Source organism: Xiphophorus couchianus, chromosome 15 (genome assembly GCF_001444195.1).
Source record: "Xiphophorus couchianus chromosome 15, X_couchianus-1.0, whole genome shotgun sequence".
In the NCBI taxonomy this organism is placed as follows: domain Eukaryota; kingdom Metazoa; phylum Chordata; class Actinopteri; order Cyprinodontiformes; family Poeciliidae; genus Xiphophorus; species Xiphophorus couchianus.
The window spans coordinates 23,206,988-23,234,946 of record NC_040242.1 but is presented as its reverse complement, the minus strand read 5'-3'; the positions used below and the strand labels follow the sequence as shown (position 1 = coordinate 23,234,946).

At 39.2% G+C, this 27,959-nt stretch overlaps 1 protein-coding gene across 2 annotated transcripts; it reads left to right on the top strand.

Annotated features, from left to right (window-relative positions):
• The first annotated feature begins 2,839 nt into the window (after positions 1-2,839).
• map3k7 (mitogen-activated protein kinase kinase kinase 7) lies at positions 2,840-27,587 on the top strand. 2 transcript variants are annotated; one of them, XM_028040091.1, is made up of 18 exons: positions 2,840-3,061; positions 3,570-3,689; positions 3,775-3,885; positions 6,397-6,462; positions 6,541-6,586; positions 7,509-7,647; positions 9,420-9,544; positions 10,398-10,526; positions 11,631-11,761; positions 13,656-13,737; positions 16,468-16,598; positions 18,423-18,570; positions 19,139-19,219; positions 22,588-22,655; positions 23,324-23,417; positions 24,780-24,841; positions 24,956-25,071; positions 26,245-27,587. In XM_028040091.1, the coding sequence occupies exons 2-18, from the start codon at positions 3,597-3,599 to the stop codon at positions 26,423-26,425; spliced, it is 1,803 nt and encodes a 600-aa protein (XP_027895892.1). In that variant the 5' UTR covers positions 2,840-3,061; positions 3,570-3,596; the 3' UTR covers positions 26,426-27,587. The 2 variants fall into 2 exon arrangements, with proteins under 2 accessions (XP_027895892.1, XP_027895893.1); XM_028040092.1 differs by lacking the exon at positions 19,139-19,219.
• Positions 27,588-27,959: the final 372 nt, after the last annotated feature.

Here is a 27,959-nt window from a genome sequence, read left to right as displayed (position 1 = left end):
AACGCACAAGTTGTAGTAAAGGTGGTTTTAAGATGCTCCTGTGGTTTAATGCAAGACATCCTGTATACAGAACAATGAGCAAAATATCAAAGTACAAAAAAAAGTACTTGATGCAGTTGTTGCACTTCAACCCTAACACACTGTTCATATTTGATACCTTCATGGTAGGTCTGGGTAAATTTTGACACAGGCTGAGAATGTGTTCATATTCAGTATCTCAACAGAATACTAAATGTATAAATAGGCTATCTGACATTAATAACTGAATAATTATTGTAATTAACTTTTAATTGCAATAAAGCTAAAAAAAGCTCCAAAAAAGCTTTAAAAAAAAGCTCCACCTTTAACTCCAAACAGAATGTGGATCATTTTCAGGGTAGATTCTACAAACTTTTGTTTGATTTAGACTTGAATCCTGCAGTGGGAGCGAAGGGATGGATAAAACATCCTCTAAATATGACCCTAAAAACATTCACATACAGCATGTTCCTGAAAGTTTTTTTTCTCTGAAACTTAATTTCATGGATACTTTTCCTCAACCTGGGTAGTTTTCTGTCCGTGTGTGCATTATACCAGACGAATTATACAGATGCTGAGCATCGCCTCCTCTTGTAGAAGTAATCTGGGGTCCCAGCTCTACTCACAGTGGAACATTAGATTCCAGAATGTGATTGAAATCAATAAAATTAGGGCTAACCAGCATTAGTCTCACATTTTTAGCTTTCTTTTGTTAAAGACAGTCTTTGTCTTTAAGCAGCTGGTAAAACCAGGAGCTTTTACCAGAAATAGGACACCATTGAAAGAGGGCCCAATAGTTTCAGTGGTGGAGGCCTCAACATCTGCCTGGATCTATGACTACCTGACAAACAAACCACAGTTGGTGAGACTGATTTTATTAAATGCAAAATGGTATTTAATAGAAAACAGTAAGTTAATTTAAATAAGTTTTCATCAATTTGCTATCAACACTCACTTTTAGTAAGTTTCTTGGAATTTGTGGTTCTTCAACTTACTACTGTAGATGGACTAATTTACAAAAAGTAAGTGTTTGATAATTGTGATTTGTTTCTGCATTGGAAAGTACTTTGACTCAATACTTCATGTATCCTGGTACAAATGCTTTACTTGATCTTTTGTTTGTCTATTCTAGAGCCACCAATTTATCTCATCTGACTCACAAAAAGACTAATCCCAGCGTTATTATGAACAGGAGAGCATTCACACAGATCAGAACAAGTCTCCATGTATTATTTTAACTTAAGCTGGGCTACAGTGGATTTTTTAATTTCATTTTTTTTCTACATGCAAAAGTCCCAATCCAAAACTGTTGTTTTGTGTTTTCGGTATTCCTATAAATCTGACACTCAACAGACACCTTCAAACCCTCACTCTCACTGTCAACCATCGCCAGGGATGGTTGACAGTGAGAGTGCATTCATCTTTATTGTATATTTTATCACACAGAATATTTATTTTCTATATTATGCATTTCAAATATTTGATGTAGTTAGTAATTCTGTGAAGTGGGAGAGAGGGTTGCTGTTGGCGCAGAGGTAAAAACAACCTCTGCGCCAACAGCAGGTTGTGTTTTACCTCTGCTTGTGTATGGAGGCCTTAGTCCTCACCGTGGCTGTCACACGTTTGAGTCCCGGTCTGGTGACGCATGTCTTCCTTCTGTCATTGCCCTTCTTTCTGTCTGACCACAATTAAATAAAGGTCATTAGAGCCAATAAAACCATAATTTAAAGAAAAAAAGAGCAAAAGGAAGGACAATGACTCAATCAAAAAATTGGTTTGTTTAATTTGAGTTATATGTACTTAATTTTTTTCCCTGTTAGTTGTACTACTTGATTTAGTACTGCTTATTTAAAATAAATTAGGTTTACTTACTTATCTTAAGCTTACTCTGCTTAATTTTTTGAGGCAATTAGTTTGCATAATATTGTTGAGCAAGATGAACTAATTAGATTTTACAGTGAAGGTGGTCAACACCACAGGAGCACCACAGGGGACTGTATTCTCACCATTTCTTTTCACTACATCTTTTTCTGCAGATGAATTCTCCAGCAGAGAATTCATCTGCAGAAACATTTAACTCTGCAAGTGGATCAGAGGTAGACAAGAAGGCCAGTACAGAGAGCTGGTACACCACTTTGTGGTGTGGAAACAAAAATCTTATCTTGAATGCAAACAAACAAAAGAGGTGGTTGCAGATTTCAAAAGAAACAGTGTTAAATCAAATCTTATTATTGTGATCACTGTTCAAAGGCTTCCTCAAAAAATGAAAAATATAATGGACTGTTCTACAACAGCAGAGTGTCTTCAGTCAGAGTCAGTACTGTGTAATGCAGACTGGTACAGGATATTCTGCCAACAGGGATCAGCATCTACAGCAACTATTTTAAAAACCTTGATTAATATAAGTTACAATGTTTAATTTTCTTTTGGGACTGATAAAGCATTTTTTATTCAATTGAATTGAATTTGTTCTTCTAAGTTATGTTATATTATCTGAGTAAAGATAGTTGGGAGGCATAGTACCAAAAGAATTTAAAAAGTAATTTCTACAACCATTTTAAACTATGATTTATTTAGCTTCTTACGAAAATTAAAGTTGTTTGCTAAGTTTAATAATGCTGCTGTTTATTTTTTTTTCTTCTTTGAAATAGCTTGGGATTATTATTATTATTATTATTATTATTATTATTATTAATTATTATTATTATTATTATTATTATTATTATTATTATTATTATTATTATTATTATTATAGGCGGTGCAGTAATTTTTAGAAAGAGAATAAAGAAAATTCCGTGTTTTAGTGCTCAGGGGACCGAATTGCAGTGTGCACACACTTCCTGATGGAGCTGCTAAGTATCAGCGAAGAATAATACCGAGCAAGACAGCTTGACGAGTTGAGAAGAAGTTATGTCTGGCTGTCCAGTGGACGGGGAGAAGCTTTTTCTAAAGATGGACGCTATCCTTCGGCTTCCAGAACAGGAGTAGAGGATAACATCCCTATGTCTACGTCTTGGCACTGCTGACACATCTACGACGAAGGGTAGGGTTCAAGTCCCCGTAGCTAACAGTGGCTATCAGGCTACAAGGCTAACGTAAGATGGCTAGCTTTAAGCTCTAGGCCTTTCTAGAATAACCTGTTTTCATCTGGTTCTGTGGTATGTCAGATGCAAAGTCGTAGATGTTTCCGCTCTGCTTTGATATTGTCAGAGTTACATTGTTTAATTTACCGACAAAAAAGCCAAAATTGTTCTGAATCTGTAGTAGGGCGGTTTTTAAAGGGCTGTTGCTGTTACCCGTGCTGAGTAGCCAGCTGGGTAAAGGCTGTGGTTATGCCGTTTTGACAGCTTGCAAAAGAACATCAGAAACACTGTTCACCAATTTATTCAGTGAATTAGACATGCCCTTTGATAATAACTTTACAATCATAAAATTGCCACTTTTTTATCCGTGTTCACATTAATTCAGCTATATATTCTGTTGAATTTTATAAGTAATGGTAATTACGAGCTGTTATTGTTTCATATCTTACAAATGTCTCTTTTTTCCAGTAAGTTACTAGCTTATTTTAGCTAGTAATGTCTCAAACGTTGCCGCCCTCTGACATGCTGGAAACACCACCTGGATATCCGTTTGAAGAAATAAACTATGAGGATATTGAAGTTGAAGAGGTGGGTTGCACTAATAGAGTATGAAACTTACATAGTATGGTAATTACTCATGATCTTGAATGTTATTATGTTTGTTCCTGTATAGGTGGTGGGAAGAGGAGCTTTTGGAGTTGTCTGCAAAGCCAAGTGGAAAGGCAAAGATGTTGCGATAAAGACAATTGAGAGTGAATCAGAGAGGAAGGCATTTATTGTCGAGGTACTGTCTACCTTTACTACAGTTCTTGTGTTTAGTGCTATATAACATGCAGTAGCAGCACTGTCACATTAGAAATTCAGATTTTTGATAAAACATAGATGAGCATACTTTATGCATATAGTGTTTTCTATTGTTGAAAGATATTAGTGTGATCAGAGCAGCATCCAAAAGTATCACCTTGGTTGCCCCTGACAACACTGACGTACCTGAACTCTGCTCGACCTCTGAAGGTCTGATGTGGTGTCTATTTCTTATCCATCAGTAAAACATACTTTAATTTTTGAAGGGTATGGGACTGAAATTCCTTGAAAGGTGAAGCACATTCAGCAAATGACTTCAAACCTGAGCTGAGTGTTTTATTGTTGCCACTGGTGAAGTTTTTTATTGTTGTAGTTCTAAAATACTGTAGTTCAGGTTTTTGTGTGTTCAAACACAAAAGGATTGTATTTCAATTTTAGACATTTCACAGTACAACATGTGACTTAGTTTACTTTACATTACTAGTGTAAACAGGGCCTTTCTTGCTGTATTTCCAGCTGGGATCTCCAACTAGGCAGTACAGATAGAGTGCACCATTAGGGCTGAGCCATTTCCACCTTGTAGCACTGTCAGGCCTGTCGCAATAAGCAGTAAATAATTAATCACATGATAAATTGAAACAAACTCAATAATTTCCATTTTCATGATTTATCAATTTTCTCTTTTTTCTCTCTCTCTACCAAAAATTGGATGACAAAACTCTGGTGTTTTGATCTCAACCTGCCCTTTTTTTGAAGGACAGAAACGTCATAATTCTTTGTAGATGTCATTTATTTTGTTAAGGTTTATTTTGGATATTAAAATCTTTTACAGTTCCAGTGTTTAAATGTTCATTACAGTTTAAAGCTTATTGATCTTTGACAATGTGTTCCTGAATTATACCATTAGCATTGCATTACGTATATCACAATAACTTCTGGGACAATTTATCAACCAGCAAAATACCATGACAGGCCTTTACAAAGCTATACAGATCATCTGTTGTTTCAGGTGTTTTTATATTGTTAGTGATTTGTATCACAAATCATTTAATGAGGATCATTTTATTTCTTTAATTTTAGTAATGACTTTACATCTGATACCTGAACCAAACTTGTGCTAGTAGCACTGAAAAAAACTATGCTATAAAGGTTTTGTCCACAAATCACAGAGCCTGCAGTCAGCTCTTGGTTTTCTTTTGTTATATCATACACTGCTACTGCTGTGCAAAGTTCCTTTCTCCAACCAGGTTGTTGCTTTTGCAGCATCCTTCTCCTCTTCACCATACTGGCAAACTAGAGTTTCAGAGGTGTGTTTGGAGCTTAAAAGGAAGGAAACAGCTGTTACTTTTGCTCTCAGTGAATCACAGCTTCTTTTATATCAACTCATTGTTGCTTTTGGCTCTTGTGTGCCCTCAGCCTCATTATTACGGTCAAGAAAATGCGTCATGTTCAGATTTTGTCTGAGTTTTAGCTTGTGGTGCTTTTATCCACTATTTAGTTCCTGACAGCCATTAAAATAACTTTGCAAGAATTACAGTTGTAGGAAAATTATCTTTATAAACTCTGCTTATGTATTTTACAGGTAATGTCTTTCTAAACCTTTAACACTTTGAAGTCTTTTTATCCTTCTGAAAATGAAAAAATTATGCCCAAGTGTATTGATACATTAGTAAATTAGTGCTCACCATGGAATGATGTCTTAGAATTGCACTAATTCTGTTATGTTTCTAATCACCATGCACAGTGAATAGCAGCAGCAACATCAAATTTGCAGAAGTTTTAATTATGTAACTGTGATTAAAACAACATATATATTTGAATACTTTATTACCTTTTACCCTATTGCTTGAGGAGTAATAATGCATTCAGCTAATTGGAGGATAAACAATAGTAGCTTCATGTCAAAAAGATGAGACAATATTTTTGCAAAATCTAAAAACAATTCTTTTTGTTTTTCACAAATTGAACAAGAGCATCAATGATCAGAAACGATGTTTATACACATGTAATAATAATATTTTATCCATAATTTTTTTTTACAACTAATTGAAATGTTTTATGAATCTGAAATTGTTTTTGAGAAAATCATTGGTCCACTTCAGGAACAATCCTGACTTTTTTTTAAACCTTCCTAAAAACTTGGAGGATCGAAATGTTTGGTTTGAGACAATGGAACATTTTCTTAAGCATTTTTTTTTGAGAAATGCTTTTATTTTTCAAGCTTATAAAGTTAAGCATGTGATTAATCTGATGAAATTGTATAAAAACCTGTTTAAGCTCTTCTGTCATCTTTTAGGGCTGTACTTGTTGCCCATTTGCATTAGTCGTGTAACACATGATTTGAGAGGAGCGAATGTTGACCTGATGTTTTCCACTCACCGCCGGCGGCCATTTTAACCAGACAATATGTGTTTTGGCCTGTAAGCAGTTATAATGTTCTTGCTGACCTGTGCAGACAGAATGATGTATGATGTTTCATCTTTATCACCAGCTCAGGCAGCTTTCACGTGTCAACCACCCCAATATTGTGAAGTTGTATGGCTCTTGTAAAAGTCCGGTAAGTTAACTTAAGAGTGAGTACATGCCATGAGTTTTCTGTCTTGGTTCCTTGAAGAGGGTTTTTTTCCTCCTTTAGGTCTGCCTGGTGATGGAATATGCTGAAGGTGGATCGTTGTACAATGGTGAGTCCAGATGCTGCTGTTACACTCTTTAAAAACCACAACCTTGAGATGAGGAACAACCCTGTTTCAGTTGACCTTTTCACTGTTGCATGATTGATGGGAAACTTGTTGGATTTTCTTGACAACTCGTCATTGCATAGTGACTTTCAGTGTTTGTAGTGGTTGTGACTGTTGTATCTATTTTTACTTTATTGTTCTCACTATAGACTTAGACTTGCAAGATGCCCTCATGTTTTATCTTACATGTATGTGTTTTTTTCTGAGTTAAGAATGAATTTTATCTTTATATGACGGTCTGCATAGCTGTAGTTGACTTGGGTAAATTCAGCATTTTTTCTGTAGCTTGATCCTGTTGTGCTGCAGCATAGCTGGATTCTGGAGTAGAGTGTTGGACTGTTGTCTCCTGAGGCTTTTTCTCAAGGATATAAAAATTATTTCCCAACATTTAGGGAATTGCGACTCAAGTCACAATGAATGAAATGTTATTTGTCCTGTAACTTGTGGACTTCTTATTTGCAAAATAATTATGATTTGAATATAATTGGTTAATTAATGAAGCTGTGAGGTGTGTATTGTATGTAGAGCTGACAGTATTTAACACAGACTAGTGATATGAGCTTGTTCATGGTTTCCATTCTGTACACTCTTCTAGTCTAAGCGCAATATTTTTGAAACCATACCTTTAATGTTTTTGGGATCTCATGTGAATGCTGTTTATAACTGTAAGGTCTCAGTTTTATCTTGTCTAATTGTTGAAGCAGCTATAGCCAAGAGACAGTTGAGTAGATGTGTGGCACTGTGTTGTGTGCCTGCAGGACCCAGTTTGCTGCCTGTTTTCTTTTTCTTTTCTTTTTTTTTGCTGCTGTTGTTTTTAAGTTTGTTGTCCATGGTGGTGTTTGTGACTGTGTTCTCTTGTTCACAGTGCTGCATGGTGCTGAACCCCTCCCTTATTACACTGCTTCCCATGCCATGAGCTGGTGTTATCAGTGTTCCCAGGGCGTGGCCTATCTCCATGGCATGAAACCAAAGGCTCTCATTCACAGGGACCTCAAACCACCCAAGTATGCTCCTTCTCACTATACACACACCGCTGTCTCTTGTGTAACTATCACTGAAGTGCCTTGACTTCACTCTCTGATCTTGCTAGCACACAAACGCAGTGAGGCAAAAACTGTTTACTTTCCAGGTTATAAATGTATACACCTCCTGCATCAAAATAAGAATGTCATTAATAAAAGAAAAACACTAATAATGTGTAATGCAATGCAGAAGCGATTTAGTTTAGTTCAGAGATGGGGCTACTTAGAAAATGTCAAGTTGCTGAATAGAGTCTGCGAGGTCAGAGGTTTGAAAGTTGTCCCTCAGTTGTGTCAAGTAGGTAAGCGTGATACAAACATAAAGACAACCTCATAAAGTCCCAAGGAAGCAGAAGTAAAAGTCCTAAAAATTGTGCTCTTTCATTATTCACTGCTTTGCTACCTATAAACTGTTTAAGAACCAGTGATGTGTTATTGAATCACATCTTTGAGATCTAAAGTGCTTCACACACTTGAAATATGTTAATTCACAGATAATCTGACTTTATCCAGGAACAAATTTCTTTTAAACTGCGGTTTTCAAACTTCTTAAGTTCCTTTTCAGTGCAATTTGAGTTTATTTTCAGACCAAAAAAATAATTCACAATATCTTGTATTTCTTTTGTCATTTTCACTTGTTTGGGAAAAATAGACATTGCTAAAAATGTATTCATCATTTAAAATGCACAACTACGTGTGTATTAAAAGGTCTGACAGCCTCAGTCAGAACAGACTTGCTGTAGCGTTGCTTAGCACATCTGGATTGCAATAATCTTTAGCTATGGCTGCTCCTCAGGATGTCCACCAGTTTACTGGCAAAATGAAAGTAATTCAAAGAAACCAAATTATATATTTAGACGTTAGTTGACTGAACAATTTGTTCAACATATTCACTGAAACATAAAACTCCTCAATCAGAATTTACTTGTTCAAACAATGAAAATTTAACAAAATATTTTTCTTTAATATTTTGTTAAAAAATAGCACATGTAAAACATATATAAAGATTGTATAAAAGAATCCCAGAGACCTAATAATAATTCTGTCTATTGTAGCTCTATTTACTACATGGCAACAATTTTTTTTTGCATGTAAAAAATGTCAATAAAATAATATCTCTAATCTCACACTCAGTAAAATCAATTTTTAGAATAACCGATTTAAAAATAGAATACTTTTAAAAATGCACGACCCCACTTTTTTAAAAGATTAATAGTTTTTCACTTATCAATAAAATATGAGTAGAAGAAAACTTGTTGAATGAATGGAAATGCTGCACACTCTTGAATAGAAATTCAATAGTCTTGAATTTGTGCTTCTTTGGGTCAGTATCCAGTTCCATAAATAAAAAATGTTAATCATAAACAATCCTAAAATATCCAACTAATTCCAGCAAAGAAGATCAGTATTTGGTCAATGTTTCTGCTTTGAAGCTGATGGGATGATTAGAAGTTGTCACACACAGGCCGGAGCAGAAGGAGATGTGAATACATACAACACATGGTTCTCCCCTTTAACCTAAGGAGAGAAACATGCGTTCATGGGTACCACTTGTTGCAATAAAAATGTGGCTAATTGGTGGTGTTACTTACTTTTGTTTGTAGAATTAGCCAAACTGGTATTTTTACAAAAGGTAAAAAAAACAGTTCTAGAAAGAAATCTCTGTCTGTGAGAAATCTTATTAGTGCAGTTATTTCAGCACATCCTGGTAGTTCTTTTTTTCTAATTGATTTTATTTGCTCCATTGTTTGTTCCAGTCTGCTTCTAGTGGCAGGTGGCACAGTGCTGAAGATCTGTGACTTTGGAACAGCCTGTGATATCCAGACCCACATGACCAACAACAAAGGAAGTGCAGCATGGATGGCCCCAGAGGTATTTGAAGGCAAGTAGAAATGGCATTCCTGCTGCCCTCCTGGTTTTATTGGAACAGAATGCTTCCTGATATGTTTCTTTTTATTTATTTCTGCACATTCTCTCTGAATTGCCACAAACCCGTTCAGCCATTTTTTTTGTTTTCCTTCTTGCAGTTCACTTTGCACAGGCACTTTTCACTTTAATTGCATCTTGGTGCTGCCAGCATGGATACATTAATAGTTGATTCATCCTCAGCCATCGTACACTCTGCTTTATTGATGGTAGTCACCAAAGCAAGGCAAAAAGATGGATGGTTTGATACTTGTGCCTTTATTTCCCCGGGGACACTACAGTGTAGAATTTGTGTTCTCATTCAGCCAGCAGCCTAATGTATCACTAAATGATGAGACGTGTTCTTGGCGAGAGGGTCAGGAGAAAAGATGAAATAACATCTAGTCATTTCCTTGTTTTTGGAGGCGAGATACACGACTCAAATGCAATTAAACAACTTTCTCCTGGCCTCTCCATGAACTCTTCACAACTAATTTGCATCGGTGTAAAGAGCAATCAAAACACACCAGCACAGCAAATTTAAAATAGGTCTGTGATGTGCACGTTTATTCTTCAACAGAGGCCTTGTAATTAAGCAACACAGGAGCTGTTCATCAGTAAAAATTGCTTGCATATTTTCATCCTTCTCCCTTCTGAAAGCAACGAGGAAATAACTGCTCTTCTGCTGCTCTGTTTTCTCGGGCACATCTTTCTCTCGCATCTTAAATTTGCCACAGAGAATTGATTTTATCAGTCATCAGTATGAGAGTTTGAGTTTTCTCTGTCTGAAAATCTGCTCAGTGTTTTTGTGGCTCCCTCTGTATTTGCAGGCAGCAATTATAGCGAGAAGTGTGATGTTTTCAGCTGGGGCATCATTCTCTGGGAAGTGATCACTCGCAGGAAGCCCTTTGATGAAATTGGTGGACCAGCTTTTCGCATTATGTGGGCTGTTCACAACGGTGAGTCACACTGTGATTTTAAATGTCGTCTGTCTGTGTGTGGGATCCAGAGGCCATAGTCCAGCTGTTGGCCACTGAGAGGCCTCAGACGTGCCTTAAGGCTCCCATCCACTGACACATGCAGTTTATTGTCCTGCACACAATGATTAAAGAAAATGACCATGGGATTCATGTATATAAGAGTGCTCAGTGTTTGAAAGTTTGCTGTTGGGAGAAATTCTGAAACTTGCAGAACAGAAAAAAATTCAGATGTATAAAATGTGTGTAGGCGTGTCATCATACATGTTGCCTTCATGAATCCAGATTTGTGGTGAATTGGGCGCAGCTGCGCATGTCATTTCTCCACAGTTAAATACATATGCAATTTGGTATAAATACACAAAATGTTTTCACCACTGGTCTGAATAACCATGGCAACGACCTCTGCTTGAGTCTGTTTTCAATGACAACTAATAATAGTAGATTTTATTTAAATGTGCCTTCCAGAACACCTTTTAAATGTATTTATTGTATTACTTTACAGAAAGTAAAAGTAATAAAATTAAAATAAAACTTAGAGGGGCAGTATTGTGTTTTTCACATTTTATGAATCATAAAATAATTGTATTGCATAAAATGTTAACTTCAGTTATTACAAAAACGCTGAGCTCTTTTTAGGAACTCCTTCTCAGTGCACCACTGGTAAAAAAACATAGTTAAAGGGTTAATAGAGGAGCCATATTGCTCTGGCTTTCTGAAGGTGCAGCTTCAGAAAGAGCAGGAGTTTTTAAAAAGACGCAGCCCGGAGCTTAAGGTGTTAAATTAGGAAGTAAAATTTATTTTAAAAAAGTTTGCGTTGCTGCTGCACATTTTCATTTCAGGTTAAAAGTTTGTTTGGATTACCACACACCATTATGCTTTGTTTATTTTTATACATGCCAAATTGTGTGTAAAATGTTGCACTGCACATTATTTTTGCATACACAACAGGGCCCTTAGGAATATCTTTTTGTTACTGAATTTGTATCTGTGGATCTTTAATAACTCATTCTGAGGATGTAAAAAATAAATGTTCTATCTTTCAAGATTTGTTTGTCTTTTTTAACCTAATGTTTTTGCGTTTAGGTACAAGACCACCACTCATCAAGAATTTGCCTAAACCCATTGAGAGCCTGATGACACGCTGCTGGTCTAAAGACCCCTCTCAGCGGCCTTCCATGGAAGAAATAGTCAAGATTATGACTCATCTAATGAAGGTAATATGTCATCTCCCATTGCTCACACCATCTGCACTTTTTCATTGAAGTGCAGGTGGTGGTAGTCTCCAAATTAATATTTCTTTGGATAAGTGGGAAAATTCATATCAAGTAGCTTCCTGTTCTAATGTTCCTCATTAAAAATTAAAGAAAGAAACCTGCAGTGTTTCAGCTTGGTTGTAGTGAACTGCTGTGGTCTGTTGTTCTGAGGGGCAAAAACGTATTTAGTCAGTCACTGATTGTGCAAGTTCTCCTCAGAACTTAGAAGGACGAGAGGCCTGTAGTTTTCATCATTGCTAATTTAATCACTTCAACTATGAGATACAAAATGAAAATAAAAATCCAGCAAAGTTTCAGTGTATTCACTCACACAATTTAATAAATTCCATGATGAGCTTTAAACATACTGTTTTACCAAATAATACAGATCACAGATCATAACTGCAAAATTAAAATGAGTGAATTGGGTCTCAAAACAAGCTATTTAATGTTTATCCTACAATCACATTGTAGGATGTTTAAATAATTTATTTGTAAATTATGGTGGAAAACAAGTATTTTGTGTAGGGATGGACCAATTTATCGGTCAATTGATTTTCTTAATTTTGTGAGATCAATGCCCGGCTGATAATTATATGTAAAGCCAATTTTATCTACCAATCTTCTCTACCTCGACAAAGGTCTAAAAATCAACCACTGTTCTCTTCTGCTCTGCAGTGAGAGATATTTGACTGCAAAGATGCAAGTCATGTCTGCATGTTTGCAGTTAAACTGTTTCCAACTCAGGAACTTTCTTGCTATGTTTAGCGACATTTCACACAAAAGAAAATTGGTATTGGCCAAAATCATAATCAGCAGGAGGGACTTTTTAAAGAGTGGTAATCAGCGATCAACCAGAAAAATCCAATCAGTGCAGCAATAATATGGTCAGTAATAAAAATTCAACTCAATGCTTTGTAACATAACCCTTGTTAGCAATCACAGAGGTCAAATGTTTCTTCAGTCTTCATCTCCAGCTCTGTCTCCTGTTCTTTCCTCATTGCCTCCGTCTCTAAACCAAACAACTGCTGGTCTCACTACTGTCTTCCCCACCTTTCCTTCCATTCTTACTCAGACTATTTTATCTGATGCTTTTCTCTGCCAGTTCCAAACTGTTTGAACTCACTTCTTCACCTCTTTTCCAAATGGTTTGTTGTTCTGAACCTTTGACCCTAAATACTTAAAGTCCTCTACCTTCTTTACCTCTTCTACTGTAACAACACCGTTCCACCTGTTCTCCTCTTGTTTACACATTAATTCTATTTTGCTGTGACTAATCTTCATTCTTCTGTTTTCCACTCCACACCTCCATCTCTCCCACTTGTCCTCTACGTGCTCCCTACTCTCACTTCAGATCACAATGTCATCTGTACCTCAATGCTTTGTAACATAACCTTTATAGTCCATGGAGCCTCCTGTCTGATGGACAGGCTGGGTTTAGAAGGGGTTTAGAGGCAATCCTTGATGCACTCCCACTATCACATGAAACTCCTGCAGCACATCTCACTGCTGTCTCACAGCATGTCTCATACATGTCCTGTACCAGTCTGACATATTTCTCTGCCACTCCAGACCTTGTCATGAACAAGCACCCTGTCGGTACAGTGCAGCTCTCCGTGTCCTTCTCTGTTCTCTCCAAGAGAACTGAAAGGTGTTTTCTTAAAAGGAGAACTGAAAGATGGTTTTAAGCAAGCATGAGGTGAACTGAAATCACTAGCATCCATCACTCTTCCCCATGGCTTCATTGTATAACTCATCGCATTTTCATGCAGAGCTGGTCTTTGTTTTGTTTGCTTATTCGTGCATTTCATGGATTAAAACTAAATTCAGGCTGTTTATTTGCTATTCCTCTCAGTACTTCCCAGGATCAGATGAACCTCTTCAGTATCCATACCAGTATTCAGACGAGGCACAGAGCAACTCTGCAAACAGTACAGGTAACGAATAATCTTTTCAATTTTCTACGACTGTGTCTGTTCTGGCTTCATTATGTCTTTAGCTTCATCTTCTACAGATAATACACTGCTCAAAAAAATAAAGGGAACACTCAAATAACACATCCTAGATCTGAATGAAAGAAATATTCTCATTGAATACTTTGTTCTGTACAAAGTTGAATGTGCTGACAACAAAATCACACAAAAATCATCAATGGAAATCAAATTTATTAACCAATGGAGGCCTGGATTTGGAGCCACACACAAAATTAAAGTGAAATAACACTACACGCTGATCCAACTTTAATGTAATGTCCTTAAAACAAGTCAAAATGAGGCTCAGTATTGTGTGTGGCCTCCACGTGCCTGTATGACCTCCCTACAACGCCTGGGCATGCTCCTGATGAGGTGGCGGATGGTCTCCTGAGGGATCTCCTCCCAGACCTGGACTAAAGCATCCGCCAACTCCTGGACAGTCTGTGGTGCAACGTGACGTTGGTGGATGGAGACAGATGTGTCCCAGATGTACTCAATCGGATTACGGTCTGGGGAATGGGCTGGCCAGTCCATAGCTTCAATGCCTTCATCTTGCAGGAACTGCTGACACACTCCAGCCACATGAGGTCTAGCATTGTCCTGCATTAGGAGGAACCCAGGGCCAACCGCACCAGCATATGGTCTCACAAGGGGTCTGAGGATCTCATCTCGGTACCTAATGGCAGTCAGGCTACCTCTGGTGAGCACATGGAGGGCTGTGTGGCCCTCCAAAGAAATGCACCCCACACCATTACTGCCAAACCGGTCATGCTGAAGGATGTTGCAGGCAGCAGACCGCTCTCCACGGCGTCTCCAGACTCTGTCACGTCTGTCACATGTGCTCAGTGTGAACCTGCTTTCATCTGTGAAGAGCACAAGGCGCCAGTGGCGAATTTGCCAATCCTGGTATTCTCTTGCAAATGCCAAGCATCCTGCATGGTGTTGGGCTGTGAGCACAACCCCCATCTGTGGACGTCGGGCCCTCATACCATCCTCATGGAGTCGGTTTCTAACCGTTTGTGCAGACACATGCACATTTGTGGCCTGCTGGAGGTCATTTTGCAGGGCTCTGGCAGTGCTCCTCCTGTTCCTTCTTGCACAAAGGCAGAGGTAGCGGTCCTGCTGCTGGGTTGTTGCCCTCCTACGACCTCCTCCACGTCTCCTGGTGTACTGACCTGTCTCCTGGTAGCGCCTCCAGCCTCTGGACACTACGCTGACAGACACAGCAAACCTTCTTGCCACAGCTCGCATTGATGTGCCATCCTGGATGAGCTGCACTACCTGAGCCACTTGTGTGGGTTGTGGAGTCCGTCTCATGCTACCATGAGTGTGAAAGCACCACCAACATTCAAAACTGACCAAAACATCAGCCAGACAGCATAGGTACTGAGAAGTGGACTGTGGTCCCAACTGCAGAACCACTCCTTTATTGAGTGTGTCTTGCTAATTGCCAATAATTTCCACCTGTTGTCTATTCCATTTGCACAACAGCAGGTGAAATTGATTGTCAATCAGTGTTGCTTCCTAAGTGGACAGTTTGATTTCACAGAAGTTTGATTTACTTGGAGTTATATTGTGTTGTTTAAGTGTTCCCTTTATTTTTTTGAGCAGTGTACAATCCGCAGTGTCATTTGAGATTAAAGGAACACTGTGGTTTTTCCTTTGGTATCTAAACATTTTTTCATCTCAACACCTTTTTCCTTTGCTTGATAAACTCACATGTCCAGTGTTTCTCTCAGCAAAGTTACCAAAACAAAACCATGTGTCTAAACATTTTTATTCATCACAATGTTGTATAGTAAAGCAGAAACTGTCAAAGTGGCTTTTTTCAAGTAGTTTTGGAAACACCTGCCTTACACTCAACAGTTGATTAGCATAAATTGTCAGTGACTGCTTGTGAATGGTTGAACCAACATAGCTGCATTGGGATTGAACAAATATGATTGCACATGTTCACTTGATGGAGGAAAAAAAGAATGCCGTGCCAGCTAAAATCCAATCAAAAGGTAGTGTTAGGGATTCTCTAAAATTTGGTAGTGCAGATTTCTGTTACTCCACACAGAAACAGCTGAAAGATGTGAACTTCTTACAGTGAAATGAATAAATGATGATTCTGTCCTCTGTTGGAACTCACACTTTGAATCAGTTCTTCATCACTACTGGAAAGGTTGCAAACCTGTAGCATCCCACATTAAATTTAATATGCTGATTTTAATTCTAAGTCCTGAAACTATTCTGCTCTTGTCTTTTTTACTATCATGTTGTTCCATGATGTGATGACAAAAATAACAAAAATCTCTTATTACATAAGTTGTTTCAATGTGAAGGTTCAAACATTTTTTAAAAGTGTAAAAAGTTTTTTAATAACCCGGCCGTAAAAGACAACATGACAGGGCAGATGGTAATACAGTAAAGATTGATCAAAATCTGCTTTATTTACTCTTACTTCAGCTACTAAGTGCTGTGGAAGGACACTGTAATTCAGTACACCTGTTTATATAGTTTGAGGGTGGGTTGTCTTTATTTGCTGTGCTTTGTTAGGGGTTAACTTTGTACTTCTGTATTTTGTTTTGACAGAAATAATTTTTCAAGCTCAGTAAACATTCTGTTAAATCAGAGGGATGTAAAAGTAATCAAAGGAGAAAATGTATATAATTTAAAATCTTGTGTGCCTTCTTGTTTACTGGATCTTAGTTTCATATATGGACTATACTGGGACCAGCACAAGCAACAGAAGTGATGTAAACATGGAACACAGTGATTCTCAAGGAAGCAATGACACCATCAAGATCACTCCTCAGTTTGCACCTCATTTCAAACCAAAGGTAAGACCAACATTATTGTTGGGTTCTGGTTAGGCCTGTCACAATAACAAATTTTGCTGGGCGATTAATTGTCCCAGAGATGATTGCGATAAACAGTAATATTGTTGTTTTCAGGGTTTCCCCCAGAAAACTTGCTAAGCCCTGTGATTGGGGAGATTTAATTTACTGCTGCTAATGTGGCTTTAGTGGCTCTTCCAAAGTGTTTGTTTTTAATAAGCGCCACAGAAACTGTTTTGGTTGCCCGAGTTTATGGGACGAGAGTTTCAGATCTCCACGCAGCCGTGCACATTAACTCTGGTTGACTAAGTGGAAAAATGGTTTGATGCATCGTGTAACCGGAAAAATAATGTTAGAAAAAATAATAAAATAATATAAAGCCAGCGTGATGTGTGACTACGAGGCGAGCGTTAAAGTTCCTCACTGAGCTGAACCTGCATGATGAGGTTAGCACTGGGTCATTAACCACTAATGCACCAGCCAACCAGAACCACATACATAATCTTTACTCTGAAGACAGAGCCACAAGCTGGGCAGCATGCTGAGATATAAACACCTCTTTGTTCACAAAGATAAACCATTCTCACCACTCGCTCAACTCACCTCTGAAAGCACGGCTGCAAGTTATTCCTGTGGTTTACATAGAGCTGCGCGACCAGAGCTAACGCAGTGGGCTTTAAACTCTTCCCTTGACGTAGAGTTCTGGAAAGAAACATAATTCCTCACAGGGGGTTGATGTAAATATCCATACAGGTCAGCCTGTCCAGTGTGAGTGAAAGGAGGCGCCCGCGATCCGCGCTGAGGTAAACTTAAGAGATTAAACAGCGGTAGCGCGCGAGGCAATGAGCAGAGGCCCCAGCGGTGTGATTGGTCCGCTCTCCCGGCTTTAAAGGCATCAACTATAAACCTTTCTTCTAAAAACCTATCTTTTTAGGAATAAATCTGCTCTGCCAGTGATACGCTCAGAGTAACAGAGACGATTGCAATCCGGCTTTAGAAAACAAGCAATTCTTATTCTGGCATGGGGGCTAGCATCATCTCTTCTACCATCATTTGTTGGGGCAGCAGCATCAGAACCAGGGAGCTAAAAGAAGAAGCTCTGTTCTTAAAACAGTGGGAACATGGATCAGAGGTGGAACATGGCCCGTGTGGAGTGTAATATGGTGGTTGCTGGGATCATGTTCTGTGATGATGCCTCTTGCATAGCTGCAGTACATCAGGGTGCAACTGAAGGAGCTCCTCTCTGCAGTCACGGTCTAGCATAATTTTAAAGATGGTCCTTCAGCTGTGACTTGGTTGGCATGTGTTTTGTCTCCCATCTCCCGTTGGAGAACTCAGTAACACTCCTGCTGGGAGCAACATTCTCCATTGAATTTGGTTGACTTCAGGTGTACTCTCTCTAAGGTTTACAGAGTTCCCTGCTATCAGGGCAGTCTACCTGAGCTTCAATCTCCTCATATCTTTCTATTGCCCAGGTCAGTTGGTTTATGTACAGTTGGTTTATGTACAGTTGGTTTGTGTACAGTTGGTTTGTGTACAGTTGGTTTATAAGATTGTTTCCTCCTGTGAGATGTAAAGGTTGCGATCTGAGACCCTAGAGGGTTAGAATTACCAGGTAAAGGCTCTTTGGTTTTGGCTTCAGTCCAACTTTTAGGAGCTCACTTCACAAAGCACCTGACTATGGAACTTAAGTGCCTTTTCCACCTCTCTTTGTCTTTGGTTTTATGCAAGTAATGCAGTTTAATACCCTGATGGGTTTCCTTTTAATAATTGTTTTGGAAGGAAATTATTTGAATCAACAATATCTGTTTTTCTTTCTTTATTTAGGGAGACCCACTGAGAACTTTACCTTTGTCCAGAGGGGGCAGTGTTGAGAGCCTGCCAGCAAGAACACAGTGCTTTTCATCCTCTGACAGCAAACGAATGAGTGCTGACCTGTCTGAGTTGGAGCCCACAGTGCAGTTTACACCTGCAGGTACAAGCAGACATCACACTGCACAAAAATAAGCAGGGAGTATAAATTCTTAAAAGATATGTACAGTTTTGTTTTGTTTGAGAGGACTTTTAAGAGAGTGCTTTCCACAGACTGAAGTCATTTTCTCTTTATTTACCCAGATATTGTCACAACTCTGTAAACTTCACATATCAATGTGCTAAGTTTGTTTTAAAGCTTAAAGGCTTGCAGGAAACAGCGGTCAGTCATGTTTTCCTCTACAGGCTGAGAAATAAAGCAGACACACCACTGCTTTCATTTATGCTTAAGCGTTTGCTGTGTTGTTTTCTAGGCTTTGATGCTGCTTTAACAATCTGTAATGTTCTCCACATTGTCAAGCATTGCAGATGAGTGCCTGCTGATGTTGTTCTCAGAAGTGTTGCACAGCACTGCTCCTGGAATGGGCAGGGTGCATGTTTTTCTTACAAGTTCACTCTCCGCTCTGCATGTACATGACCCATATTAGTAGTCATGCTGTGGGCCCAAAGTCTGTCTCAGTCTGCATGCTTGTTGTGTACGCAGCTGTATGTGTGTATGTGTGTTTTTGCAGCACGCAGCCAGTATAAGCCAGGCCATCGCAAAACTGCATCATTCGGGACCATTCTGGATGTTCCCAAGATCGTCGTCACAGGTATCACTGGATCCCTGGGCTTCCTGGTGACTGGATAGAGCTTGCTTGGCTGAGCCTGTGGGTTGCTGTCAGCTGACATGGTTCTCTCATTTGTGTTAGTTTCTGCCTGTTTATCCCCACTAAATTTCCTGGCTGTTTAGTTTTCTGATTTACGGTTGTGTTTGTTCCGGCGCAGGGGAAACCACACGTTGTCTCTTGCCTCATTGCTTTCTGATTTACTTTTTAGTTGACAAAACCAGAACATGAGTTACTATTGAACTTTCTCATCTGAGTTTGCAATTTCTAACATCAGTTTTTAGTTGTCCGTGACTTTTAATAATTCACTGGAAAATCAGTGAGAACATCACTGCAAGTCAAGTGTGCAGATGAGTGAACTTTGCTAACTCATGGCTCTGTGTTCTGTTGTCTTCCTGTCTTGACTGCAACAAATCATGGGCACAAAGAGGAAATCGGCTCACCAGTTCTTTGGGTTTTGTCCTTGACTTTCATGCGTAAAGGACCAAGAGAAAGCATGACTCTTTGTTCCTCTTTTTCTCTCTTTAAATCCATTAACTTTGCAAAAGTCATTTTGATTAATTTCTTTTGCTTTGAGGGTCAGAGCTATTATTACTAGCAGAGATATAAATATGAAAGAATGGGGACAGCTCTGGGTGTCAGAAATGGCTTCTGTTCTCAACTCATGAGAGAGACACTGAATTTGACCAGATAGAGATTAAGAAAGTCATTGTGTCATTAGTGTCACTTTAAGACTTTTTATAATATGACAATTATGAACTCAATACCAAGAAGAACACTTTGATTAGATTTTTTGATAAAGATATAAAAAACAACATAACAGTTTTTTTAGCTGATCTTTGTGATGCAGTCCAACTTCATCTGATAAAGAAAGACGAAACTCATTGCTTTAGATCAGAGATGAACTTCTATTAAAATGTGGGCTAATATCAATATCCAATATTAATATTGCTGTTATGGCCAATAAGATGTACCAATTTTATATACCGGTACATTTATATGCATCATAATCTCATGGCCAGCCCTCATCTCTTTCCAAAACACACACAAACACTAATCGTTGTTTTTTCACTCTTTTATTTTCTAGTAACTGTTTGTTAGATAGTTTCAGTAGTCTGAATACTGAAGACCTTGACTACCTTGAAGGATTCATAGAAAGATGATTTGCAAATCTGGCATAGTAGGTCTACCTTATAATAAAATTATATAGAAAAAATTCTAAAAGGGAAGTTTAATTTGAAAAATGTGTGCATTTGCATCCCATAACACAAAGGGAGATTATTTTGAGCATCTTTTAGCACCTATGAGCCATTTGTGCATCATAGCTACTCAAGAAAGTTCAACAATTCAAGTGCCAGTAACATCTACATTTATTTAACTCATAGTTTTACCTAGATTAGGGTTAAACTTTGCGCACATCAACTTGTTAAAATGTCAGCATCGCAAATGTGTTTAGTTTAGCAAAAAGAAATTCAGAAGTCTGCTCTGACGTGTTTTGTGTTGCGTGCTGTGTCCTTGTTTACATGTGTCCTCATGTTTCATGCTGAAGTGTTTCATAGAGCACAATATCAGCCAGAGTTAGAGGAACCCTTATATCTGGTGTAGAATAAAATACCTGCAGAATTTGGGTATTATTTAAGCTTGCAACAACAATACATTATATCATCTTCTATGTACCTTTAAATTTGGAACTATGATTCAGATGTAAATAATGAATACAAGTTGATTTCTTTTAACCTTGTGATTAGAAGAATCACAGAGCCCTGTTTCTGTTATTTTGTCAGATTTTTCAGAGAATGACTGAAAGTGTACTTAATTGTGGTCTATTGAGATATATATTGTTATTGTGACATGAAATTGTCCATAATGTGATACGTCATGTTTTTTTCCATATCACCCAGAACTAGAGGGAAGACGTATTGAATGTATGAAGAAAATGTGCAAAAAGTCATAGAAAGCCAAGAAAGCAGCTGAAGTCTGTCAGTAAAAAGCATCTCTGCTGCTCAGCATATCAATATTAGTAGTTTAAATTGATGACTTGTAAAAAGAAAAAGGTTTCTTATTACCAACATATTGCACAGACTGGTACGAATGGTAAAAGCTAAGAGACCTTTACATAAAATGTAATGTTACAGAACACTAGTGGGTTATAATTCAAATTCAAAAATACTTTATTGATCCCAAAGAGAAATTAAATGTTGTAACTCATTAATTCAAAGTATTCAAAGAGTTAATGTAGAGTGATGGCTGTTGGCAGGAAAGATCTCCTGTAGCGGCCTGTATTACAGTAAAACTGAAGAAGCCTCTCAACTTGTGTCCTATGGAAAATCTTTATAATCTGACATGAATTTCGTATTAATAACATTTTAATACTTTTCACATGCTGCATATCTTCTGCAGCTGGATAAAACATGGTATCGATCTGTTCAGCACATAAATGAATAAATATCAGGCACCAGCAGTACCTTTCAGTTCTCTTCGGCCTTGTTGGCCAAACATTTGTTCATTTGTCTGTAATTCAGCCCAGGCTGTCGGTGCACACTCATTAATAGAAGCTGCTGTGGTTTGACTTAGTTTGCAGTAAGAGTGTCTTGCAAAAGTATTCTTACCCAATTATTTTTTGTCCCATTTTGTTAGGTTTCATCCTCAAACTTGTGTTTTTATTGATAATTGATTATGATTAAAATGATTAATGGAGAAAACATGTTAGTTTGCCTTCAGACTGGGATTCACCTGCCAGCAACATGCAACCAGACTTGCAATAAAGTACGTAGGTCAAGTCCAGACCTAAATCTAATCTAAAATCTTTGGCAAAACAGTGACTGGCCACAGACACTCAGATGCTTGGAAATCTGCATCTGAGTGTGCAGGTTTCCAAGTTTCAATTTTTAGAATTGCTAAAATGGCACTGAAATACTGTAATTGCACTTAAACATGATTCTATTGAGATAAAGATGCATGCCACACTCTTGTCAGATTTGAATTCATAAGAATCAACTGAAACCATATGTTCTTTTCCTATCTCATCACAACCATGTTCTGCTTTTTGTTGATTTTTCAAGTCAAAGTAAGTTATTGAAGTTTGTGGTTGTATCATATTTGGAAGCTTGACGGACACGGACGTATGAATACTTTTGGAATGCACCTGTATGTGTGTGGTGGAATGGAAGCAGTGAAAGCTCTCTTCACAAACCTCCAACTCTATAGTATATTTTGGGAGGCCTGAACGTAAACCAATGAATAAGTCCCATGTCGAGCAGCAGCAGGGAATGTGTCTCCCATCACAGCTTCCTGGTCCTCTCAGGGTCTCATTCTGTCCCTTGTTTTTGCTTGTCCTGTCCTCTTGTCCACAGCCACCTGTGAGGCTCAGAGACGCCGGTCTGTCCAGGATCTACCAGCTATTGGCACAGAGTCCAGTCAGGTAAGGCAGTAGTAGCATCATCTGGAATTGATATTTCTAATTTCAATACAGATTCTTGATGCGTTGTGTGATACTGACTTGCCAAGTGGCAGAAATGGGAATTCATTGTGATATTTATAATCCTGCTTTGAAATCTAGTGGAGTTTTTTTCACAAATGACAGTAAGACAATTTGTCAGGATCGTAAAATCAGTGATGTGCTGCTCAATCATGTATTATACATCTGTTTATGAAGGTCATTACCGTTTCATCAGAGCAACAAATCAAACTGAGTTTGAAATGTTGCGACCAGAATAATTTGTGCATGAGAAATGTTGAACTCTTCCACAAAGATGTTCACACCTTTGCTAGCAACGCATCACAAGAAAGTAGAAAAAAATCAACTTTTGTTGCTGTTGTCATAGAAACTTTTTTCTTTCACTGTTGTTTGTCACACTCCACCTATCGAGTCCACAACATAAGTGATGTGAATTAGGGAAACCTCCTGGGAGAGAGGCTTTTAGGTCAAAATAGGTAGCTTTCATATTCACCTAATGTTGAAATGTTGACGGCCCTAGTGGGGTTTTTTTTATGTGTCATGAACTGCATGTTGTCTTGGTTCATTTCTACCTCTGGCAGTCCGTATGTGTGTAAGAGTTCTCTGTTGACTGTGTGTCTTTCCTGTTTCAGGGGAGCAGGAGCAGCAGCCGCTCCTCCAGTCCCAGTGTGAGGCCACCTGACAAGACAAACAGCAGAAGCTACTTCCCCCATGACGACCCCACAGGTGACCCCACACTTGGAACACAAACATCATCTGGCCATCAGCTTGTCTTACCTAAAACTTCTAATGAAAACCTCTGCATGACATTACTTGTGCACTGTTGCTCCCAGTTCACTACCTTGTACAGTTTCTCCACACATTTTATATTGATACCAAAAGTAATAACCTTTGACCCCAGCACCATCCGCCACATGATTGTTGAGCTCAGTACATGGCCTTTGGAGAAATTTAAACAAGCTCTTGGATGGCTTTCCTTCAGTTGTGGTCCCCTTTGTGCAACTCTTTTATAAAAGAGTTAGAGTTGTAGTGTGCACACTTATTAATTGATTAGTTAATTAATGATTAATTAATTCATGCTTGTCCTAACAACAGATTTTACCATTTGAGCTGTGTAAATCTCTCCTTGCCTGGCCTGTCAGTTGAAGTGTTGCTAGGCAGCACATGCCGCCATGTCACACTCTACACATGAGCTGATTGGTTGGACAGATCTCTGGGAGATGTAGTTGTAGAACAGGGGTGAGCAGGTCCAGATCTCGAGAGCCGGAGTCCTGAAACCGTTAGATGTGTCTCTGCTTCAACACACCTGAGTCAAATAATGAGGTCATTAGCAGGACTCTAGAGAACTTGACTGCACTTTGGAGGTGATTCAACTATTTGGTTGAAATGTGTTGGATCAGGGAGACATGTAAGAGTTACAGGATACCGGCCCACCAGGACCTCTGGTAGAACCTAGCTCTGCTGGGCTCTCTGGTCTGCATGATGCTGGATGCTCTCTGATGTTCTCTAACTAACGTCTGAGGCCTTCGAGGAACACCTGAGCTTCCAGCACTGTACAGAGATTAAACACACACAGGTCACTCCATTTCCTTATTCGGTGACTTCTGAAAGCTGTTGGTGACACTCTGGACTTTGTCTTTGCAAATCACCTTTTTTTTATCTGTACTTGTAAAACCACTAAAAAACATATCTCAGGGGTGCTGTGGTGGCGCAGGAGCAAAGCACGACCCACGTATTGAGGCCTTAGTCCTCGTGGCGGTGGCCGCAGGTTCGATTCCCGGCCTGGCAACATTTGCCACATGTCTTTCCCCTCTCTCATTACCCTGTTTCCTGGTCACTAGAGTCAACAAAACCTTAAAAAAAAACATATCTTGGGTTCCCTCCACTTTCCAATTATGCACAGTAACACTAACTCACATTAAGTGTTACTGTGTTGGTTCATCATTTGAATCCCATTCAGATGTTGTATCACAAGTATTGGTAACATAACAATATGAGGGAAAGTCTTTAAATCCTCTTGCAAAGCGCTGTCACTGTGAACTTCAGCCACAGCAACCATCAGCTTATCTCTGTCTGCTCTGTTCACAGACACTAATGGCTCAGACAACTCCATTCCCATGGCTTATCTGACCCTGGATCACCAGCTGCAGGTACCTCATCCTCTCTGCTGCCAGTTCTCTGCTAGCTGGGTTTAATTAGCTGTAGTCTGTAGCAGCTTTCAGTTTCTGCCTCCATTACTCCTGACAACATACTCTGTCTTCCAGCCTCTTGCTCCTTGTCCGAACTCCAAAGAGTCCATGGCGGTGTTTGAGCAGCACTGCAAAATGGCCCAAGAATATCTGAAAGTCCAAACTGAGATCGCCCTGCTGATTCAGCGGAAGTAAGTGTAGCTGCTGCAACTCTGGCTGTTCATGGCAAACTCTCAACATCTGTTTTATCAGAGAATATATCAGTGAAGGAAGTAAATAGAAACAATAACTTCATCTTCCTTCTATGGGCATGTGTGTAAGTGTGTGAGTTAGTGTTACTTGCATAATGCATCTACTGGTGTCTCTGCCTGTGAACTGTTGAGTCACAACAACTTCTCCTTTAACAACTTGCTTCCCTCTGAACTGAACTGACCAGGTTCATTGCAGCGTTGCACCTTGAAACGACGCTCAAATAAAAATAAACTCTTTAAACGTGTTGTTTTAACAGGCTGAACGTTGTTTGGAGCATTCAGTGCTTACACTGACCAGTTAAAACCTTAGTTTCACTAGTAACGGCAGTATGTTGGTGATTAAAGTTATCAGTTCAAGATGCATCAAAATGTTCACTTTTAGTGAATGTTTTGTATCCATGGTTTAACTTCAGAAATGATGAAATGTTTATCCAGGTGATAAATCATTTGTCACCCTTTGCATGTTAGGATGCTGTGAGAAATTACCAGGGATTTGTTTTGTAGTCAACAAGTCTGGGAAAAATCATAAAATTATGACTTCCAGTCTTGATTTTCTTTCCATTAAGAAAAAGATAAACATTGACATTTCAGTAAATTAAGTTTCCTGTCTTAGATTTACCACATCAAATCTGTAGATTTTGTGCTCCCTGGTCTCAAAATGTAAACGGAGAGTTTAACCCTTTCTTTGGCTTCTAGATCCTCTTAAACCTAAACTTGGTCTGATTCAATGTTAGAAGCATTTAAACTGTCATTTTGTGGAATTTTCACAAACCAAATAGAGATGTAACAGATATCAGCAGTTAAACAATGACTAAGTGTAAAGTATAAAGATCTCATTTAATTTAAGACCAACTTCACTTACATTGTGAAATCTGATCCAGGTTTGTCCAAAGATCTGCTGAACTGTTGAGTTGCTTCCAGATAAACCCCATCAGGTTACTGGACTAAAACTGTTTCATGTTTTTATGGAATGGCAGCACAGCCTAGAAATGGTTTGGAATGCATTACTTCAAGTGTGTGTTTAAAGTGACCTGTGTGTGTGTGTGTGTGTGTGTGTGTGTGTGTGTGTGTGTGTGTGTGTGTGTGTGTGTGTGTGTGTGTGTGTGTGTGCAGGACGGAGCTGATCGCTGAACTGGACCAAGACGAGAAGGACCAGCAGAACACGTCCCGTCTGGTGCAGGAGCACAAGAAGCTGCTGGAGGAGAACAAGAGTCTGTCCACCTACTACCAGAAGTGCAAGAAGCAGCTGGAGCTGATCCGGGTGCAGCAGCAGAAGAGACAGGGCACATCATGAAGACACTACCCAGCATCCTCTCTGCTTCACTGCATCACACACACACATACACGCCCGCGCACACACATACATGTCCCCATCCAGCATGTCCTGCATGTTGCATCATAGACTCTATAAGAAGACAAACCGCTGCAGCATCTTCTGTGACCACGGCCCCAGCAGGAGGGGCGGGAGGCTGACTGACGGACTGACTGAGAAGCAGCTGCTGCTGCAGGACGGACAGGCTGAGGCCGCAGCAGTGGGAGCTTGTGTGGGTTTTTTGCGTTTGCACTCAGGACTCCAGGCTGCCTTGTGAGTGTGTGTTTGGATCATCATGAAGCTCCTCAGAATGTGAAACTGGGATGGAGTTCATTTAGCTAACCGTCTCCAGAACAATCAGAAGCTAGCAGGGGGTTTGGAATGTGCCCTGCTGTGTGCATGGGATCCTACTTATGCAAAACACACCTGGTCTCCTGGAAACGAGCAGAATCTCTCCAGCTGGTCCCCGTTCTCCTCCTGGACCCTTCTCCTGGTCACGCCTCACAGCAGCAGCTGGAGGTCTGGCTGCTGCAGCTCCTTCACCTCCTGCAGCTTCTGGAACCAACACTAAGCTGTGGATTCCCTGATTGTTTGACCTCAGTATTGTTGTGTGTGTAATGTTTTTGTATTTTGTATCCAGCAGTGGATTTGGCGAATTGGTTCTGTGGTATCTTCCCGTTGGAGCGGATCAGAACCAGTCTGGGAAGGCCCTTGCTGTCCAGGCTGCGTTTGAGCGCAGTCTGCTTGTAGTTCACATGTTGCCTTAGAGGTTGCCTGCATTTAAGTGCTTGTTTTATGGGACAGCTATTACAGAGTAAAAAACGGAGCAGATTTTAGCATTAAGGCTGAGGTGGGAATGTTTTCTGGTGAGAAAGCAGAGGAATGTGTGAATCTGTTTCCTAACAGCTTTACAGGAACACTTGATGTACTTTATGCCTCACATCCTCCAGATATGTTTGCACAGTCACTGATTTTACTCTGGCTACTCTGACATTTTATTTCCTTTTTTAGTAAGTGTTTTTAAAGTGGCCAGGCCTCTTCTGAGGTAGATTCATCCCACATGTAACCTGCAGGTGTTTCCTACGTCCTGTGAAAAGGAGATCTAGAAGGCATTCTACAATAAACTGAATGGTGAACAGATGTGTATCTGTGCAGTGATTCACTGTGTTACTGAGTTTTTTTAAGAAGTTCTGTTTCAGACAGTCAAGGAGTTCTGGAAAAAACGTTCAGAAAGCTGAACATCTGTGTTCAAACAGCTCAAATAAAGTAACCAGGAGGAAAAAATTCCAGATCCTTCCACAAGGTTTCACATGTTATCATGTTCCAAACCAAAACTTTACCGTCAGTTCTGATCGGCCAACACAGAGTAAGCATGGGAGGAAAATGACTTATGGTTCTCCAAGACTTTAAAGAATAAGAAAGTGAATAATAAAAGAACATGCTGACGGTGCCCCTTTTACATCCAGAGACGTGTGGATAGAGTTTATGGCCTTCAGTTTTCTTGTTGCTTTGACTG